The sequence below is a fragment of the Triturus cristatus genome, chromosome 4_1, assembly GCF_964204655.1.
Source record: "Triturus cristatus chromosome 4_1, aTriCri1.1, whole genome shotgun sequence".
Taxonomy (NCBI): Eukaryota; Metazoa; Chordata; class Amphibia; order Caudata; family Salamandridae; genus Triturus; species Triturus cristatus.
In genome coordinates, this window is record NC_140585.1 from 324,801,187 (window position 1) to 324,823,100 (window position 21,914).

At 45.6% G+C, this 21,914-nt stretch overlaps 1 protein-coding gene across 6 annotated transcripts in view; it reads left to right on the plus strand.

Moving 5' to 3' along the window:
• Positions 1 to 21,914, plus strand: part of LOC146854878 (sodium- and chloride-dependent GABA transporter 2-like) — a 1,159,405-nt gene that overhangs the window by 1,086,220 nt on the left and 51,271 nt on the right. For all 6 annotated transcript variants that reach the window (XM_085652286.1, XM_085652283.1, XM_085652284.1 and 3 more), the window contains 2 exons: positions 11,501 to 11,603; positions 13,882 to 13,982. In XM_085652286.1, coding sequence (XP_085508412.1) covers positions 11,501 to 11,603; positions 13,882 to 13,982 — 204 coding nt within the window. The remainder of the gene's footprint in view (positions 1 to 11,500; positions 11,604 to 13,881; positions 13,983 to 21,914) is intronic.

Consider the following 21,914-nt stretch of genomic DNA (forward strand, 5'->3'; position numbering starts at 1 on the left):
TGGTTTGAAAGATGAGATTAAAGATACTTTGGCCCAGATTCCGAACCGACCAACTGAATTTTCAGAGTTAGTGGATCTGGTTTTGGAAATTGATTTTCGCAGCTCCGAAAGAAAAGGCGAAAAGAAATTTAGAGACTTTCGATGGAACTACCCTCGATTTGATAAAGTTCGTTCTGAGGGTGGCAAGAACTCAGAAAAGACTGCTGAGAGTGAACCAATGCAGATTGGCTCGGTGCGTGGTCCGCTGAGCAAGGAAGAGAAGGAACAAAGGAGAGCGAAGAAATTATGTATGTATTGTGGTGGTTCGGGGCACTTTGTGAAGGAATGCCCGAAGAGACCTAAGACTCCAGTTTCGGGAAACGGGCAAAACCATCTGTAGAAGGAGTCATTCAGATGGCGAAAGGGGAACACGAGACTCCAACCTTCCATCAAGTTATGAATACCCTTCAAACGCAAGCTCCCCATTTAATATTGCAAATGACCCTGAAGTTTGGGGAACAAGAAATTACTGGAGTGGCGATAATGATTGACTGAGGTGCCACAGGCAATTTTTGTGACATTAAGTACGCAAAGAGGATCGGAATACAAGCAGTATTAAAAGACAAAAAAGAATCCGTTCGGGCAGTGGATGGGACTAATCTCTCTTCCGGCCCCATCACTCATCATACTGAAGTTGTGGAACTCATTCAAGCCAATGGACATCGAGAACTAATCCAATTCAATCTCATTGATGCCCCTCAATTCCAAATCATCTTGGGGCTCCCCTGGTTAACCATACATAATCCTACCATTGATTGGGAGAATCGGACTGTGGAGATGGATTCCTTATTCTGCTTGGAGCATTGTTTCCCTGCGACCCCTGAGAATATTGAAGAGAATATTGAACCCTCTCAAGCCGCCTTGTTATCATTCAGTCCTGGAGTTATTGGAGTGGTTGAAGCAACAGAGATTCCGAGGGAGTACCGAGAATTTCAAGAAGTCTTTAATGAGCGAGAAGCTGAAAGACTGCCACCGCATCGATCATATGACTGCGCAATTGATTTGGAACCAGGTGCTGTGCTGCCTTGCAGTAGAATATATGCCTTGACTGAAGCGGAAAATGCCTATCTTAAAGAATATTTAGACCGCTATCTAGCCAACGGATTTATTCGACCATCTCAGTCCCCGGTCTCATCTCCATTATTTTTCATCCCTAAGAAAGAAGGATCCTTGAGAACGTGCATTGACTACCGAGCCATAAACAGAGTAACAATCAAAAATCGCTATCCTCTCCCTTTGATTTCAGTTCTTTTGGATCAGATTAAGGAGGCTCAGATTTTTACCAAACTTGATCTTCGAGGTGCCTATCACCTTATCCGAATGAAAGAAGGACATGAGTGGAAGACGGCATTTCGAACGAAATATGGGCTGTTCGAATACCAGGTGATGCCATTTGGCCTGTGTAATGCCCCAGCCGCCTTTCAGCATTTCATCAACGACATCATGGGAGATTTGATTGACAAAATAGCTGTGGTTTATTTAGACGACATCTTAATCTTTTCCAAAGATCCGCAAGAGCACACTGAACATGTCAAATCAGTCCTTGAAAGACTTCGTCAGCATCAGCTCTTTGTTAAATTGGAGAAATGTGCTTTCAGTGTGCAGTCTGTGGAATTTTTGGGATTCATCCTGTCTCCGGAGGGAATCACTATGGATATGAAGAAAGTTCAGTCAGTCATTGATTGGCCTTCTCCAAGAGATGTTAAAGAGGTTCAGCGGTTCCTTGGGTTTGCCAACTTCTACAGGCGATTTATCTTGGGATTTTCACAGAAAATCATCCCCATTACGAGACTCCTCAAAAAGAGAGTAAAATTTCAGTGGGGAGAAGAAGCGGAGCAAGCCTTTGCTTTTTTAAAGAAGAGCTGCACTTCGGCTCCGATCCTGCTTCACGCGGACCCAGCTGAACCCTTCTTTGTGGAAGCTGATGCATCTGATCAAGCAATTGGAGGTGTTTTATCTCAGCGACACAAATCTACGGGGCAATTACATCCAGTGGCCTTCCGGTCTAGGAAGTTAAATACTGCAGAAGTCAATTATACGATTGCTGAGAAGGAGTTACTGGCGGTGAAGGATGCCTTTGAAGAATGGAGACACTATCTGCTTGGAGCCAGGCATACGATAACGGTGTTCACAGACCACAAGAATCTTCAATTTTTGAGATCTGCAAAGACTTTAACACCTCGCCAGTTACGTTGGTCCCTATATTTTGCAGACTTCGATTTTGTGATCACGTACCGCCCAGGGAGCAAGAATGGAAAAGCGGATGCTCTGTCACGGATACAAACCGAGACCACAGAACATTCGGTGGACCCCCAACCTATTATTCCAACCTCTAAGTTTGTATGTTCCGTGACTGTGCTCAATTATCAAGAAGAAGTCAGAAAATTGATGTCTGAGGAGGAGATGAAGGAATGGGCACAATTGGAAAGTGGCAGAGACATTATCAACTCCTTGCCTTATCATAACGGAGTTCTATATTTACCCACCAAAGAAATCCAAGAACGAGCATTGAGAGACTGCCATGATCTACCCCTAGCAGGACATAAAGGCATATTTAAGACCCAAGACCTGATTCAACGCTATTTCTGGTGGCCCAGTATGAATTCCCAAATTAAACGCTATGTAGAATCTTGTGAGCTTTGTGCACGGGGGAAATCCAGTAGACAGGGTCCCCGGGGACTGTTACAACCCTTGCCCACTCCTACACATCCATGGCACACAGTCACATTGGATTTAATTGTTGACCTGCCCCTGAGCCGAGGGTTTGATACTATACTGGTGGTAGTAGATGCCTTCACCAAGATGAGCCATTTTGTCCCGGTAAAAGAGGTTCCCTCAGCCCAGGAAGTAGCTAGACTCTTTAGTGAGAATATAGTAAAGATTCATGGGATTCCTAAGATTTTGATCTCGGACCGAGGACCCCAATTTGTGTCCCGCTTTTGGAATGCATTTCTGCAGGGATTGGGAGTAGAAATTCGACTCTCGACCAGTTACCACCCTGAAACAGATGGACAGACTGAAAGAGTAAACCAAGAATTAGAGCAATATATTCGTTTGTTTCTTCTGGATCGGGGTGGTGAATGGGCGGATGTTTTGTGGATGGCAGAATTCACACACAACAATGCTACCAATGTCTCTACAGGGTACTCCCCCTTCTTTTTGAATTTTGGGTTGCATCCAAATCCTTTTAGCTTTCAGGGGGATTTAGGGGTACCCGCTGTAGGGGATCTTTTAGAGAACCTATCCTCAGTCCGTAAATCAGCAGAAGCTAACTTGATAAAAGCAAAAGACAATTACAAGAAACAAGCAGACAAACATCGAAAAGAGGCACCAATATTTCACATAAGGGATTTAGCTTGGCTATCATCCCGGAACCTTCGTCTAAAGGGAAATAGGAAATTTCAACCCCGTTTTGTAGGTCCCTATCCTGTTGAGAAAGTACTAGGACCAGTAACAGTGAAACTTAAACTTCCCTCTAGTTTAGGTATTCATCCAGTTTTCCATGTATCCCTATTGAAGAAGACGGTCCCTCACATTCGATTGGGTGATCCACCACCTCCTTTAGACATTGAGGGACACTCAGAGTATGAGGTAAAAGAAATTTTGGATTCAAAAAGAGTACACCAGAAATTATTCTATTTGGTTGACTGGAAGGGCTATGGCCCTGAAGACAGATCTTGGGAGCCAGTACAGAATGTTCATGCTCCCTTGTTAATTAAACGATTTCATTTACAGCACCCTTTCAAGCCAAGACCGATGAATCGGTCATTGAGAGGGGGTACTGTCAGGAATCAGGTCACTGCGACATGCAGAAGACTTTATAAGAGACCTAGAATCTTTGTAAAACCTTCTTTGTGCAACCTGTGGTTGAATGTCTAGAAGAGTTGCACGTTTTAAGATGGCCGCTTGGTTTTCCATTTACGCGGCATTGAGTCTATGGGAGTCTAAGTTATCGCGAGACTTTAGGTGCCGAGTCGCGAGTCGGCGCGCGAATCTGCGCACTTCAATTTGTATGAGGAGACGAGTGGTTGTTCTGAGAGAATCTCGTAAGTTCGCTGCCGTGGGAAGTAATTCTCCCATGTCAGGCTTCTAGAGTTATCCTGCAGTGTTACGTCCAGTCAGTCGGACGTTTTGGCTTCCATAGTTACCACTTCAGGAAGAGTGTCGGAGTTACCTTCTTCGTGGTAAGATACGGCTGTATCCAGTTGTTGGACTTCAGCTCTTCATCCTCGACCCTTTCAGAGTTCCTTCAGCTCAGAAGTATACTGAGAAGTCTTCGGTGAGGACACCATTTCCTGCATCACAAGTAAGACTGTTCCGGTATCAGGATTGCCGTTCATCATTTGACTGTGACTACAATGAAAAGTTAAACCCCAGAGTCCTAGCGCTTTTCCTGTTCTCTCCTACCTATTTTTCCTTCCTTGTTCCCTTTTGCGCGCATCAAAAGAACCTGTAGCAGTGAACATCTCCTTCGTTACTCTTTATGAGGAACTGAGCTGTCTGCAGGGATAAAGTCAATTTGCCTTCAACTGACTAACTGCTCACCAAGTCATATTCTACAATAGCCTACAGGCATATAGCAGGTGGGAATTGTGAGGTAAAATTAGTCATTGATGTGGGGAGGGAAAGGCAATGTGTTAACCTCAGATATCTTCCCTTGTGTGTATTAGGAGTCTTCAGTCCCTATACAAACTGAGGCTACTGAGTGAAAGAAGAGAAGCAAGACTCCATCAGAACCTGGTAGGGTAAAGAAAAGGGTTTAGAACAAGTCCTACAGTGAACGGAAATATATATTTATGTTTAAGTGTTACCAAGGTGTTATCTCCTGTGTGCATTAGGTGAACTCCAATTCCAGCCAATAGAATAACCAAACGAAGACTTGGCAGGCAGGCGGAGGAAGTCCAGGAGTAGTCGGAGTGTCTCTTCTCTGTCCAATTCCCCTTTCCCCCTTTCTGGAACAGCTGCCTGAGTTGCAGTGGGTTCTGGGGAGTGGGCGTTGGGAACATTCATCGTTCTGTCTCCGTGAAGAAGTTGGGAACTTGACACCCCTCCTGTGTCTGGGCACTGCTGGGAGGACTCTGCACCCACCCCTCCTGTCTCTGGCCACTGCTGGGAGGACTCTGCACACACCCCTCCGGCCTCTGGGCACTGCTGGGAGGACTCTGCACACACCCCTCCTGACTCTGGGCACTGCTGGGAGGACTCTGCACCCACCCCTCCTGACTCTGGGCACTGCTGGGAGTGATAGGCACCCACCCCTCCTGTGTCTGGGCACTGCTGGGAGGACTCTGCACCCACCCCTCCTGTCTCTGGGCACTGCTGGGAGGACTCTGCACCCACCCCTCCTGCGTCTGGGCACTGCTGGGAGTGATAGGCACACACCCCTCCTATTTAACAATATGTACGCTTAGAACATACACGTGTGTGGGTTCGCTCCATGGGGGTACGGTTCGTACTTACACTGTTGGGGTGGGACGTATACGTACATGGGTGAGGGTACGGGTCGTACTTACACTGTTGGGGTGGGGGGTACGCTCCATACGTACGCGGGTGAGGGTACGGGTCGTACTTACACTGTTGGGGTGGGGGTACGCTCCATACGTATGTGGGTGAGGGTACGGGTCGTAATTACACTGTTGGGGTGGGGGTACGCTCCATACGTACGCGGGTGAGTGTACGGGTCGTACTTACACTGTTGGGGTGGGGGTACGCTCCATACGTACGCGTGTGAGGGTACAGGTCGTACTTACACTGTTGGGGTGGGACGTATACGTACGCGGGTGAGGGTACGGTTCGTACTTACACTGTTGGGGTGGGGGGTACGCTCCATACGTACGCGGGTGAGGGTACGGGTCGTACTTACACTGTTGGGGTGGGGGGTACGCTCCATACGTCTGCGTGTGAGGGTACGGGTCGTACTTACACTGTTGGGGTGGGGGGTACGCTCCATACGTACGCGTGTGAGGGTACGGGTCGTACTTACACTGTTGGGGTGGGGGGTACGCTCCATACGTACGCGGGTGAGGGTACGGGTCGTACTTACACTGTTGGGGTGGGACGTATACGTACACGGGTGAGGGTACGGGTCGTACTTGCACTGTTGGGGTGGGGGGTACGCTCCATACATACGCGGGTGAGGGTACGGGTCGTACTTACACTGTTGGGGTGGGGGGTACGCTCCATACGTACGCGTGTGAGGGTACGGGTCGTACTTACACTGTTGGGGTGGGGGTACGCTCCATACGTACGCGTATGAGGGTACGGTTCGTACTTACACTGTTGGGGTGGGGGGTACGCTCCATACGTACGGGGGTGAGGGTACAGGTCGTACATACACTGTTGCGGTGGGGGTACACTCCATACGTACGGGGGTGAGGGTACGGGTCGTACTTACACTGTTGGGGTGGGGGGTATGCTCCATGCATACGCGGGTGAGGGTACGGGTCGTACTTACACTGTTGGGGTGGGGGGTACGCTCCATACGTACGCGGGTGGGGGTACGGGTCGTACTTACACTGTTGGGGTTGAGGGTACGCTCCATGCATATGGGGGTGGGGGTACGGTCCGTACATGTCCGTCCCCACGCTATGTGATGCTTGTGCGGGCCGTACCCAGGCCTTTGCCACGTGGGTACAGCCGTCCCGCCATTGTTGGGGTGACGTAGGTGTGGGCGTGGTACGACTCGTACCCACGCTCTTAAGGCGTGGGTACGGGACGTACCTGTATAGTTGTGTTGCCGGTTCACGTCGTCAGGCACTTCCTTTGTGGCGGACGCTGGCTTTGCTGGACACGCCCCCACCCCCTCGTAGTGACCAGGGCATGGGGGTCAGGTATGTCCAGGGCATGTGTGCTGTGTGACATTGGTGGTGGTTTTGTGGCCTGCCCCTGGTCCTGCCCCCCCCCTTTCCCCCCTCCCTTAGTTGTTCTGACCTTCTGCGGCGTCTGCGTCGGAACCTGTAGAGGAGGTCGACTGCTATGAGGGCCGGGATGACACGTAGGTTCGGGTCCATGTCTGTCCGTCGCGTACAGGTACTCCTTGTTCGCGTCGTCCTGATTTCCCGGCAGTTTTTGGCATCCGGAAAATATTCACTGTGCGGGATAACGTCGGTGCGAATCGTAATTCCTGGTTCGTGAATGGCAGGCTGCGTGCGTCCCGACGTCACGTCGGCGCTTTCCCGGATCGCATTTGTATGTTTATTTTCGTCGGTCGGGGTTTTGTACGATTCGTACGGAAATGGTGTTTCCGTGCGAATCGTAATTCCATGTTTGTACATTTTGACGACCGGGTACGCGTCGGACGGAGAATATGCTCCGTCCGACGGTTCGTACCCGGTTTTTGCAGGATCGTGATCGGCACCTAAATATATTGCACCCCTAACAAGTATCTCAAACAGGGTACAAAATGTTCGCTCTATCAAAAGTCTGCCAGTGTGGGAAGAGGTGATGCAGCTTAGTGGAGTTCGTTCTGTTTCCCTGCTACCGCTGAGATCACAGCAGTGCAACACTAATCGCTGAGGCCTGGGGTCCAGTCAATGTTGAGCAGCACATTCCATTTCACAGTTGGGCAATTGTGAATTCGCTGGCCTCAGGGCAAATTCAGGAACTTCGTACTTTTTCAGGTAATTACCATTTAAAGCATGTCTTAAACAGGGTTTCAAAAATGCATTCTAACCCTTTACAGGCTCTCACAACCGCTTACTTCCAGCTGCCCAGTGACTGTTTGTGTGAAAGTCAGAACAGCTGTACACTGCACAAAAGTCAACACCATTGGCTCTGTGAACATTTGTATACTGAGTCCATAAGAGCAAAAGTGATTAACAAAGATAAACTGAGATAAAGGTCCAACTGTAAGATTTTCCTCTTTTTAAGTGTGCTGCAGAATGCAGCACACATAGAAAGAGGACAAAACACTGAGAAATACAAATATTTCTCCTTGTTAAGCCTGCTCTGGGGAGGCGTAAGGTTTTGGCGCTGCCCAGGTTCACATGAATAAGTAAATCTGGGGCAGAGTAAAAATCCTTGAGAGTTGTGTGGGAAAACCCACTGCAACGCCCATGGAATGCCTCCTTGTTGCAGAGTAAGGCAAGGCAGCGACTTGCGCTATTATATCTTACTCCATATCTGTGAGGCCACACAAAGCCATGCAGAGTGGCTTTGCGTCGCCTCTCTCATATTACTGAGCGGCTTGCACCACCAGATCGTCAAAAGAAGGGACTCTCCAGTGGTGCAAGCCTCTCATGAATAAGCCCTCTAGTAAGTGTTATGACCAAGGACTCAACAACCCTTATCTTTTATTTGATTGTTCTCTCATGGCAACTATTTCTTCTTCAAATGTTTTATGCAGTGAAGCCTACTTTATTACATCCATTTGCTGAAGCGTGAGGCAACATAATGTTAGCTTGTCCTTCTTCCTTGTCAGTCTTTCTCATTACTGACTGACTCTAGTAGGATCCTGTAGAGAGAGATCTGCTATTTTAGAGGTTTCTACACATATATGTTCACCATTTTTAATGTTCTTAAGTGACTTTTGTAAGATACTGTTAGAAGGACTCCTACAAAAAGAAGATCCGCTGAAGTTTTGACATCTGCCTTAACCACAATGTAATCATAGTGCTTCATCCTTCACGTATATAAAATATGTTTTTGGCCTTTCGATACAATAACGGTATAGACAATTCCCACTTTTTCGTGTCCCTCTGCTCTCCTGATGAGGAATCGTTCTGTCTGCTTGATGTTATCCGGTCTTTGAGACATGTATACTTGTAAAGGGTTGAATAGTTTGGGAAATCGGATAATCTGTGAAAATTGGACAACTCGGGTTCCTCCGTGACACTTCGAGGGTACTAAAATATGAATTCTCGAAGGCTTACTCTCAGTCGAAAATGGTTTTTCGCTGTACGTTTTAAGCTAGATCCAACATGGTATGGTATCCCTTTTCGGAATCAGGAGGTGTCTTTTTGTATGGACTAGAACTTGGGGATTTTACAGAGGGGTCATTTGATGTTGGGAACCTGTAGCAGGTTTCTGTATGACAGGATGTTTTTTACTACTGTGTTAAATTCACTATGTGCTTTGCATTTTCTTTGCTCTGATTTGACATCTGTTGGGGCACAATCACAGACAGGTTGCCATAACTTGCAATGGCCTCTTTTACGAAAGACTGATAACGAAGATGAACAGGCTAAAATCTTCCTTACACAAGTCTATTTTTCCTCAGAGATAATACTTATGGAGGACTTAGTTTCCATGCCCCAAGGGGTGTCTTGGTGCTAGGATCATATGGGGGTACTGAGAGAAGTACCTAAAAACTGCATCAGGAGAGAAACTACCTATGTTTTTAGAACATCACTGAGTTACATTTGGATAGTTTAGTGTCCCAAAAAAGGCTGCTGTGCTAGGTCCAATAACAGGAATCCATGAAAGAGAAAGCATGGCCACCGCTCAATTAGTGTGGAGTTTAGGATCACAAAGGAGACTGAGTTGCGCAGAAAAAGGGCAACAAGTATGTCAGGATTTCCTTTAAGGATTAGAACCTCAAAGCATATAGCCAGATGCCACAAGTATCCACCAGTTCCAGTTAAGCAGTGGATGTCAATACCTCAATTAGGAACCAGAGAAAATGGTACAATGTGTGAGACACCGGAGACACTGTTTCAAAATGGGGCCCATCAGCAACTATGGATCTTTACAGAACCACCTCTTGCTAATCTTTCATATAAAAACAGTAAAGACACATTAATTAGGAATGTTTGTGATAAACACTTGAAATATAAACATGTGAATGAAGCCAGATAGCGGCTTACATCTTGCTTAACAAGGGAAGACTGTAAATAGCCCTGGTCCTACCAGGATACAAGAGGACAGTATGGATGGCTGCGGTGAGGGTTAGCAGTAGCAGGACCTTGGAGGAACAGTCGTTGTTGAGAATCCAAAACTGCAGTGCATGCTAACACTTGCTTCCATCAAATCATTTTTCATTTTCATCACGGTTAGTGCAGCCAGTGTTCAGTATCTCTTGAAATAAGATTATGTTTCAGGATAGTTGCCTTTCATCAGTCGAGAGTTTCACATACAGTTAGAGATGCAGGAAATACTGCTTAACAGTCTTTCCAGGTCACAGTACCACTCCTTGAGTGCAGGTGCATCACTCATTGCTCATCCACTCAGGAGATCCTTATAAAAAGCAACAGGGCAGGAGCACACTGCCTTGACATCCCAGCACCCAGTTCACTCAGATGCATTATGGTAAAAGCAATGCATGTTAATACCCACTTCCATTAAACAATGATGTGACAGGAGAAGAACACTTAACAGAAGTAAATTGCAAAATGGTTGGCATAATGAGTGACTCATTCTTCAAGGCTTGGTTGATGGCAGGCGGTGGGACTGGAGAACCCAGAGAGGATCAGGGAACTCAACAAGACACTTTCCCATATTATCTCTATTTAAAGGTCTGATGATGTATAGTGAAATTGAGAGATTTACTAATCAAGACCTTTGGCTCGGATAGGTTTGAAATGGCGGGACTAGTGTGGGCATCAATATGCCTCAGGTAAGAACATATGAACCTGAGCCAAATTTGCCTCTTTCCCAACCTTTCAGTCTCAACCTTTCAGGGGCACCAACATGTTGAGATGTCTTATGATCTTCCTATTAGCTGGTTCACCTCCAGTTCGGTTTAGCGGCAATGTCACAGCATTTTTTATAATTTACCACGCTATAGTTCCTTTTCCTGTCACTTTTTTCTATTTCTTTGCTCTTTCTGGCATTTTTGGCTTTGTTCTCTTTCCTTCCTTTTTGACCATCGCTTCCCTTCTGAAAATCTTTTCAGTCTACTTTTCTCTTTCCTTTTTTCACTATTTCAATACATTTTCCTCTTATATCCACTTAGGACTCTTGCCTAGTTGCATTTTGAATTGTTATCCATTTGTTTGACTCTATGAATGTCTGCCTGGATGTATTAATTACTCCTTTAGATCATTTTTCTCTTAATTCTCCTCTTGTCTGTTTAATCAGATTCCTTGAGCTCATCAATTTCGTTTATTTTTTTCTACTAATCTGTTTCTCTCTATAACGCCTTACTGAACTAGGCTTTATCACTCCCTCCTCCTACTTCTTCGTCATCTTCTATGCATTCCTTTCCTACTTCTTTTATTTATCTGTCCAACTCAAACTCCTTTCTCTCATTTCTCAGCTCCTTTTCCACCCCTTCTCCTTTTCTTCTTCTTCTTTTCCTTCTTAACCTCTTTCTTTTCCTTGTATATCTCCAGCCCAGCCAACCCTCCCTCTGTTAGCGTCATGCTTCTTCTCATTGTAGTCTTTATTTGCAGACTCTACTGTAATGTTTCATTTGATCCTCTACAACACCTATTCACAAGAATTAGCATGTTCCTTCTGTTCTTTGACCTATATAGACACTTCTCCCTAAGTCTCCTTTTTCCATTCCATTCTATCACTCTAGGGTGGGATGTACGTATTCCAGCTCTTTGATTACTATGCTGCCAGCGGAATATGTCTCCTGTTCTTTGCAATTTTTGAAACCATCTGCATTGGCTGGGTGTATGGTGAGTGATGGAACAACTCATAGGTAAGAGTGTTTCATATTCGAAGGTTGCATTCATATTCTTTCAGATCATGTTGGGACATTAACTCAGGCAACCCATACATCAGATTGAGGCCAATACAAATTCCCAATCAATGAGCCCCTTTGGGTATGGTCAGTCTGGCCAGGAGACAATGCCAAAATCATGCCAATCTCCTCCATATGCCATTGTACTGAAATTTCTTTCTTTTTAAAAATCTACACTTTTAAGCTGAAATTTTTCAATAGTGCACAAATTTTGTTCAAAATCGATTAACAAGCTAAAATAATTTAATAGAATGCTCGGCAAGCCTTTCCTAATGGTTAAAAAAGTGTTGACTGGAGCATTTTCATCCCATATTTTCAAGTTGCACCCAACTTAAACCCACATACTAGGCCTGGGTGGAATTTCTGCCAAGGCAGAGTAATCTAAGTGATTTTGATAACTCCACGTTACTCTTTGATGCGGAATTATCAATAATGAAGTGATTACGCCTGTTTGAGTAATTAAGAGCAAATTTTGGGGGAAAATCCTTACATAAGAGCACATTTAAGGACATATTTGTGAGAATTGTGGTGCAGGGAATGCTGCACTGCCCTGCGCCACAGGGAAAGGGAAAGGGCAGGAATCTAATGTATTTATCCAATATGGTGCATTCTTGTCCTTTCCCCCTGCACTTGTGCAGTTTCTACAGCCTAGCACCAATGCAGGCACCCTCGAAGCTTTGTGTAAGGGTGCCTGTGTTGTAGGCTGAATTGTATTGTACAGTAAGGGGCACCTGCCTGCACAAAAACAATCCACAGAGGCGTTTTCTTCATTCTATGTATGCTGCAGAATGCAGCGAACATAGAAAGAGGAAAAAAAACAGGAGAAATAACAATATTTCTCCTCTTTATGCCTCACCTGTGGGTGTATCTTTCTAGCGCATTCCTAGATTTACCAGGTTTACCAAGTTTGGTAAATCTGGGAATGCATCAAAAACCATGGGATTTCCATGGGAACACCCACCGCAACGCCCATAAAACACCTCCCTTGTGCAAAGTAATACAACACAACGATTTGTACTGCGTTGCATTACTCCATATTTTTGAAGCCATTCAAATCCACACAAAATGGCTTTGCATGCCTTCACAAATATGAGTTAGAGGTTTCCGTCATTCATGTACCACGTTGCATAGTGCAAGCATGACATAAAGCTTTCAAATATGCCCCTTAGTGAGCTCAAATGGCAATGCCTGCACCAACTCTTCGTGTTCTGTTGCATTCAGTTCTATTTTGGATGTAAGGGTGCATTTTACGCTAAGAAATTAGCTTTAAATGCCGGGAGTCAGTTGTGCAAAATCCTACCTCAAGTGCCTCTTTAGTGAGCGCTAGCAGCTGCTTACGCTCACCATTCATGTTCTGTTGCATTCAACACTGTTTCTTAGCACAAAATGCATACTCACATCTATTTTGGATTCAAAGAGGCATTTTTGCACTAAGAAAGTACAGCTGAATGTAGAATTTATCTTCCTATGTCATTCTACGTAATCTCGCTGAATTGTTTGGCAATTCTGCGTAATTAAACTACATGGAATTATGCAAATAATCCCCTCCCACCCCGGGTATATACACATACTTTTTATGGTAAGAATGTAATTGCCTGAGGTATACAACATTGTCATTTTTCCTTATGTTCAACTGTTTTGTAAAGTCAGAGCCACATACCTATAGAAAAGAACTAAAACTAACCTAGAATACTGAATTAGGGCATCATGTGAGTATTACTGAGGAAGACATATTTTGAAGCTCTCTTTTGTACTATGAAGAGTGTAGATTTTTTGTATTGATATTTTTTCCCTTTATTTATTTGTTACAGTTGTGCCAACGGAATGCTGGGGGCACAATATGTTCAAAGAACTAAACAGTGACACAGATCAGAAAAACAATACCATAAATACATACATAGGTGCAAGAGAATTAATCAATTTACCAGGGTTCTCACAATGGGAGGGCAGGGATGGTATAATGGACATTACATAGGCTTCTACATTCCTTATTAGTGAAGGAGAAGTTAATGGGGTTATAGCTACTTTGAAGGTTACTTGTGTTACATACTAGAAGCAAGTTGCCTCATGCACCACAAAAACCTCTCACACACCTGCCACCCACCGCTTCCTCATTCAACCAGGGTTCATAGTCTCTTCGCAACCAGCATTGTGTTTGCATTCTTTTTATTCTCATGCTCATGTTTATAATACAAATCTTCTAATTTTTTTAGGTGCTGACAAATTCTATGACAATATTGAACATATGATTGGCTACCGACCGCTGCTGGTGATCAAGTACTGTTGGCGATTTGTGACACCTGCTGTGTGCCTGGTAAGATCCCAGAGAGTTACAGGCTATGTGATACAATAGGGGAGGCCATACAGTTTCAAAGGAGAAATATTAGTGAAGCCTAAGTGTTTAGGGCTTAAAAGAAAATTTCAACCAAGGTGAAAATCAATACTTGTGGTCCCCTGCTAAAGAAAGACTACTGAGGGACATTGGCTGGCAAAAATGATTTCTAGGACAAAGGTAGCAGCAGATTGAATTGTAAAGCTCTTTCGGGATGTAGTATGTATCTCTGTCTGTGATATGTGTAAAGGTCAAATATTGATAAAAGGCAGCGGAACACTGAACAAGATCAAAGGTAGAAATACAATCAGAGGGAACCTAGGCGGGGATTGCTATTTCTGAGAGGGGAGCTGAACTAGTCATTGATTACATCAATCTCTCAGAATTGAATGTTGTGTTGGTTGTGGTGCTTTGTACATTAGGTGAAAAGGGGATGATATTTGTTTCTTACAGAGAGATGTGTCAGGAGAAGAGTTCAAAGAAACTGAAGATCTGCTGTTGCTGTAGTGAGAAAGGCTACATTTATTAGTGGACAACAGTTTGTCTTGTTGTTGGGCTTGGTGCTGTAGTCTTGATGTAAGAAATCAAAGATGTGTTTGTTGTTGGGAGAGTAAGATCTCTTTGATAAAAAGGTCATCAACCCTCTGAGCTGTGGTGAAGTCTTCCATGTTTGCTGTAAGGCAGACTATGGAGTGAGCATTGATCAGATGGAAGTGAAGAGTACAGTTAGTGTTATAAAATGTGTTAAGTGTGGAACAACCTCTACAACGCAGTCATTATATCGCACTACCTTTACATAGCAGTCATTATATCGCAACAACCTTCACATCACATGTCATTACAACGCAGCAATTACATCGCATGTCACTACAACACATCATTACAATGCATGTCACTACAACGCAGGCATTACATCGCAAGTCATTACAATGCATACCCTTACAATGCATAGTATCCAACACTTACCCGACTGTTGCACTCACTGAAGTTAGAATAGTAATTTTGACCCCTACACTATCCAACACTTACCCTACTGTTGCACTCACTGGAGTTAGAATATTAATTTTTAACCCTACACTATCCAACACTTACCCTACTGTTGCACTCACTGGAGTTAGAATAGTAATTATTACCCCTATACTATCCAACACTTACCTTAAATGTGATGTAATGGTATGCATTGTAATGGTATGCGTTGTAAAGGTATGATGCAATGTAATGGAATGCATTGTAAAGGTAGGTTCTGAAAATGCAATGTAAAAGAATGCGTTGTAAAGGATGTTGCGATGTAAAAACTGTGTTGTAATGGCATGCATTGTAAATGTATGCGTTGTAATGTCATACATTCATGTAATGTTGATGAGGTTGCCTAGGGTGAAAACATGTGTGTGCATGTGCAGTTCTCGCAAGACATGCGTCGTATGTAGGGGTTTTCAGGAGAGAGACAAAAGCGAGGAGGAGGAGGGAAGCCCGGAGACGCCACGGTACAGGTAAGTGCCTTTTTACTTTTTAATATTTTTTATTAGGGGGGTAAAGGCCGGGAGCAGAGCGGAGTTCTACTGAGTCTTTTCCCAACTCTATGGAACTCTGCGTAAAGGCACTACGTCAGCTCCACCCGCGGTTAGTCTAGGCCACTCGGTGGGGGACCAGGAGGTACGGAAGAGCAATGACCACTAACGATGGAAGATGCAGGAGTGATGACGGTGACCTTTTCATTGCAGCTGCGGGGACAAGGCGATGCTGAGGAAGACCAGGAACTCATCAGGAGCTGTCTCTCATCGGAAGCCGAGAACCAGGGGATCAGTGTCCGGCGGGAGCAGCAGCAGCAAAAGAAGTAGAAAACAATGAAGGAGCAAAGTTGGGACTAGCAAGGTCTAAGGGGCTCACCAAGTGCAGGAGAGTCAGAGCAGGACACGAACAAGGAGGGAAGCCAACCGAAGCAAGAGAAGACCCTCAAGAGGACCCACAGGCCAAAGGCACTGGAGTCATAAGAGTGCCTCGAGCAGCTCAGTAAAGATGCCCATGGCACAGAATGTGGTGAGGGCAAAGATCTTGTCAGGAAGAGATGCTGGATGCTGGAACGTTTTGTAGCCAGAAGATCTCTGGAGTGCAGAGCCAACAATCTTGGGCAATGGCAAGTCACCTGGTGCACAGGGGTTCAGACCTTGTGGTTCCGGCGTGGAATGTTGGCCTTAAAATTGCATAGAGGACAGTTCAGGCCTCAAGGGAGTTGCAGAACCACCACCTGTGTTGCTGAGCCTTTCAAAGTCCGTGGGCAATCAGGAGCTGTAGACAGGTGAGCTTCGTTGAGGTGTCTGCAGATGCAAAGGAGTGACTCCTTCACTCCAAGGGAGATTACTTCTGGTGTCCTTGATTCACACAGGTCAGCCGAAGATCCTGGATGAAGCATAGACACAGACAAAGAAAACTTGCACAACAGCAAGACCAGGAGCAGCAGGAGTCCTGCTTGTTACAGTCTTGGTTCCAGGCAAAATCAAGTGAAGTCCAAGTGTCCAGACGGAGAGTGATGTGGTTTCTGGCGTGAGTCTTGTCCCATGACGAATCTGAGGATCCACCCACAGGTAAGCCCTTTTATACCCTAAGACGGTGGTTAGGCCTACTCAGGTGTCCCTCCCAGAGGAGGGGCTGGACACAGAGGAGGATACTCTCATGTCCTTTGTCCAGTTTCGTGCCAAAGCTGGAGCCCATAGCTCCCTGAACTGGCTAAAACTGGATTATGCAAGGAGGGCACCAAATGTGCCCTACAAAGCTGGTGGCGCTGGCATGCGCCCCCATCCCAGCCCAATACACTAAATTCCTGTCTGGGAGGTAGTCACACCTCCCTGTGACAGTAAACGTATTGTTCTACCTTCCCCAGCTCAAGCTCAGCTCAGCAGCAAGAGAGCAGAATCTTGTCTGTGGTCAGCAGAACACTCGCTTGCTAGCACACCCTGAAAGGCTGTTATCTGGGGTACTGGGGTATTTCCGAAGGAGCTCCCTGTGCATGGAATCATACCTTCAACACCTGTAAGAGTGTTGGGGTATGATTCCAATGTCTTTGATACCAAACATGGCCAGGTTTGTCGCAGCCACTATATATTTAGCCATTGTTCAATTACACATGGCCACTATATGTATCAAAATGGCTGACCGCACTTACAAAGCCTGGAGAATGGACTCTGGAGTTTGTAAGGGATGTCCTGCTCATGCAGAGGCACCCTCACACTTATAACCCAGCACCCTGCTTTAGGATTAAAAGCCCTGCCTTAGGAGTGACTTATAGGTTTTAAGTGTAGTGACCTCTGATATAAGGAAACTTATATCTGCCGTAAGTGATGCTAGCACCAGTTTACACAAGCTGCAATGGCAGGTTTGTAATCAGAGTTTGAGGGGTTTCTCATGGGTGGCACAATACATGCTGCAGCCCATGGGAGACCCCTGGTGAACCTATGCCCTGGGTACTTTAGTACCATATGCCAGGGATTTACAAGGGTACACCAGTAGCTAATTGTGGAGTACTTTCCATGTCATATTTAGGGAGGAAACACAATGGCTGGGGTCCTGATTAGCAGGATCCCAGCCAGACTAGTGAAAAGAAACATACTGACACCAGGAAAAAAGTGGGGGCAACCATGAAAGCAGATCTTACCTTTCTACACAACCGCCCTCCCCCAAATCAAAGGAGATGAGAATAACCTTGCCCTGTTGAGTCTTCATTTTCGAAGTGGAAATATCTGGAGAGTCCATATGTGTTGGCATGGTTACTCCCAGGTCTATGTTCCACAGAAAAGACCATCCCCTGTAGGGAAATGGACCCCTTCCTTTGCTTTAGTCATCAGAGGGGCATATGCTCTGTCTAAACAATAACGTGAGTACCAACAGTTACGGCCTCAACTTATTCAAGGCCCAAATCACAGCAAAGGACTCCCTCTCAATAGCTGACCAATGCTTCTCCCTGGGAGCCAACCTTCTGCTTATATATACACTACTGGTTGGTCCTGGCATCTGCATTACGTTTTGATAATACTGCACCTACTCCTATCTCAGAAGCATTTGTCGGGACAATGAAGGTTTTGGAGTAATCAGGATTTTAGAGGATGGGAGCATTACACATGGCCTGCTTCAAGTAATCAAATGCCTTTTGACAGCTAACTGTCCACTGAACCTTTTTAGGCATTTTCTTGGAGGTGCAATAATTAAGGGGAGTCACGATGGACCCATAGCCCATTTCAAAAAACACCTGTAGTACCCAGTCAGGTCCAAGAAAGCTCTGACCTGAGTCTGGGTAGTGGAAGCAACTCAGTCCGCTATGGTCTGGATCTTGCTATCCAATGGTTGAACCTGACCTCCACCTACAAGGTGGCCCAAGTATACAAACTTGCTCTGCCCTATCTGTCACTTTATGGCCTTGATAGTGAGGCCTGCCTTTTGAAGGGCCTCTAGAGCATTCCTGAAGTGGACCAGGTGATCCTCCCAGAAGGAGCTAAATACAGCAATATCTTCTAGATATGCTGCACTATAGGCTTCCAGACCTGTGAGAACTTTGTTCACCAACCTCTAAAATGTGGCAGGTGCTCTTCAAACCAAAAGGCATTACAGTAAATTGATAATGCCCACTAGGGGTTGGAAATGCTGTCTTTGGCTTGGCATCCTCAGGGAGTCTGATTTGCCAGTAGCCAGAAGTTAGGCCATATGTACTGAAATACTTGGCTGAAGCCAACATATCAATTAGCTCATCTGCCCTGAGAAATGGATGGACATCAGTCCTAGTGACTGCATTGAGATCTCTGTAGTTTATACAAAATCTCATCTCTCTCTTACAATCTTAGATTTGAGGTTTTGGCACAAGGACTAAGCGAAGGGCTATCCAAAGGTTCAATAACCCCTAACTCCAGAACCTTTTGGACCTCAGTCCAGATGCAGTCTCTGACATGGTCAGGCTGTCTGTCGATTTTACTTTTACAGGCAGACTGTCGCCTGTGTCCACTTCATGGGTACACCAGGCGGTTTGACTTGGAGTCAGTGAAAACAAGTGCGGAAATTGATTGAGGACTTGCCTACAATAAACTTGCTTCTGGTCAGCGAGGCTGCCTGCCAAGGCTACTCCATCAACTGACCCATCAGCAGGGTCCTGAGAGAGGATCTCAGGGAGAGGGTCACTCTCTTCCTCCAGTCCCTCATCAGTTGCCATGAGCAAGATCCTTTCAGCCCTGTCAACAAAAGGCTTTAGACAGTTCACATAAAGAACTCTGTGAGGACTTCTGGGAGTGTCTAGGTCCATCATGTAGGTGACCTCACCTTTTTTTCAAGGATGGCGTGGGGGCCACTCCACTTGCCTTGGAGAGCTGCTGGGGCCATAGGCTTCAACACCCACATGTTCTGTCCTGGCTGGTAAACAGTCAGTACAACCTCTTGGTTATACCAAGATATCTGAAGCTCCTGGCTAGCCTCAAAGTTTGTAACGGCCTTCTTCATGTACTCAGCCATAAGTGACCACAGGCCAAGGACATAGTCCACAATATCCTGTGTAGGAGGTTTGAGAAACTGCTCCCAGCCCTCCTAAACCAGTCAGAATAGAAACCCTAACTGGATGGACACACAAAATTTCAAATGGGCTATAGCCCACCCCCTTCTGAGGAACCTCTCTGTAGACAAATAGAACGCAGGGCAGTAAGACATCCCATTTTTGGTTGGGTTTTTCTTGAGTCCCCTGATCATACCCTTTAGGGTCTTGTTGAACCTTTCAACATGCCCATTGCACTGTGGATGGTAAGGTGTGGTAAACTTGTAGTTTACACCATGGTCTTACAACATTACAGTAATGTAGCTAGACATGAAGTTTGTATCTCTGTCTGGCAAGACCTCCTTAGGAAACCCTACTCTAGAAAATGCTCACAGAAGGGCCCTAGCCACCACAGCAGCTGTAGTGGTCCTAAGTAAAATAGATTATGGATACCAAGTGGCATGGTCTACCTCCACTAGGTGCTGTAAGAGGGTTTAAGGGACCAACAATGCATATCCCTACCCTTTCAAAGGTAACCCCAACCTCTGGAAGTAGAATTAAGGGGGCTTATGTAGTGCCACTTGACTTACTACTGGCTTAGCAAGGAGCAACAAAACTCCTTGGTGTCTTTAGACATTGGGGCAGTGAAAATGAGGAACAAGTATGTCCCAAGTCTTGCTTTGCCCAAGATGTTCTGCAAAATGACTGTCATGTGATAGAGACAGAAGACCACCCCTGTACTTCTGAGGTATAGCCAACCTCCTGGTGGCACCTGGCTTAGGGTCTCTACGCTCAGAAAACATAAGCCCATCTTCCTATTAGATCCTACGGGAGCCACTGACATTCCCTGCCTCCTCAGCAGCAGCTTGTTGTCTGAGCTGTTCAAGAGAGGGGCATGATTTCTGATCCATACTCAGGTCTGTCCTAGAAGGGCCCCTAGAACTCTGCTGTGTCAAACCCAAGTTCCTCTAGAACAGTTCCTTCACAGGGGCTAGGACCATCTCCCTCTGGAGACTAATCTTTACTATGAGCCTGGGATGAGGATCATTCCTTACCCTTCCTGCTCCTTCTCTTAGCAGCTAGCTTGTCCATTGTTCCAGGATCAAGAGCTCCCTCAGTGCCTAACTGGTTGGTATAAGCCTTAGTAACAGCAAATGCACTGGCAGAGATTACCATCATCTCTGCATGTGTAAAGAACTCCACTTCAGACCAGGCTGAAGTTTCTAAATCATTGCCCAACAGACAGTCCACAGGTAGGTCAGGGGAAACCACAATTTTGTTAGGGCCAGTTGCCCCTCCCCAGCTGAGATTTGCAACTGCCAAGGGATGATCAGTCCTGACATTGCTTTCATTGGTCACTTGGTAAAGTTAAACACGTATGATTTGGTCAGGAGACACATGTTTCTCTTTCACTATTATGACACTGGCCCCTGTGTCCCTGTATGCCACAGCTTACTGACCATGAAACAGTGGCTATTGTCTGTATTTGCCTAAGTGAGTGGGGCTTACAGGTAAAGTGGCAAGTACCATGCCACTGTCACAGACAAGAATATCCTAAGTGGGAGTTCTGACTAGGCCAGACCCCACTTCAGAACCCTTCTAATCCATTGGGGCACTACTTGTACTGGTACTAGGGGCGTTAGTTGCCTTAGGGGCAGTTGTAGTAGCCTCTTTGGTGTTAGCTTTAGAGCAATTGGCATCTATTGCTCTGTGGCCTTTCTCCCTACACAGGTAACACCAAGGTTTCTTGCCAAAGGAAGAGGAGTTTTGGGACCCACCCCCAGAGGAAGATTTTTGGAGACCTTGTGTAGACTCCTTTTTGTCTTTACCCTTGTCCCCATCCTTCTCTTGGGTCTTAGTAGACTCTTACCTCTCCTGGTCACATCCACCACCATTGTTTTTTTGCTTTACCCTGGTGCCGACCCATTTGCCTGCCTTCCTACCCAATTCTTGGGGAGAGGTCAGATAAGAGTACACCAGGTACTGGTGCACCTTACTGATTTAGACAGCTATTAAGGATGTGCTCCCTCTTTAATAAATTGTAAAATCCCTCATAATCATGTACATTACTTCAATAAAGCCAGCCTTCCAGAGCATTAATAGCACCATCTACAAAGTCAACCCAGTCTTGGGTGTGTGCCTTCCGTGTGTCCCTGAATTTAACCCTGTACTTTTCAGTGGTCAAACTAGACACATCTATGAGGGCACTCTTCAAGACTGTGTAGTTGTCAGCCTCTTCCTCCTTGACAGTGAGGAGTTTGTCTCTACCTTTGCTAGCAAAGGAAAGCAACGGGATAGCTGCCCACTGCCCTTAGGAGACCTTCTGTACTTTACAGCACCTCTTCAAGGAGTGATCCATTTAAGGATAGCATCCCCCTCCTGGTAACAATTGTATTGGATAAAAGTAACAA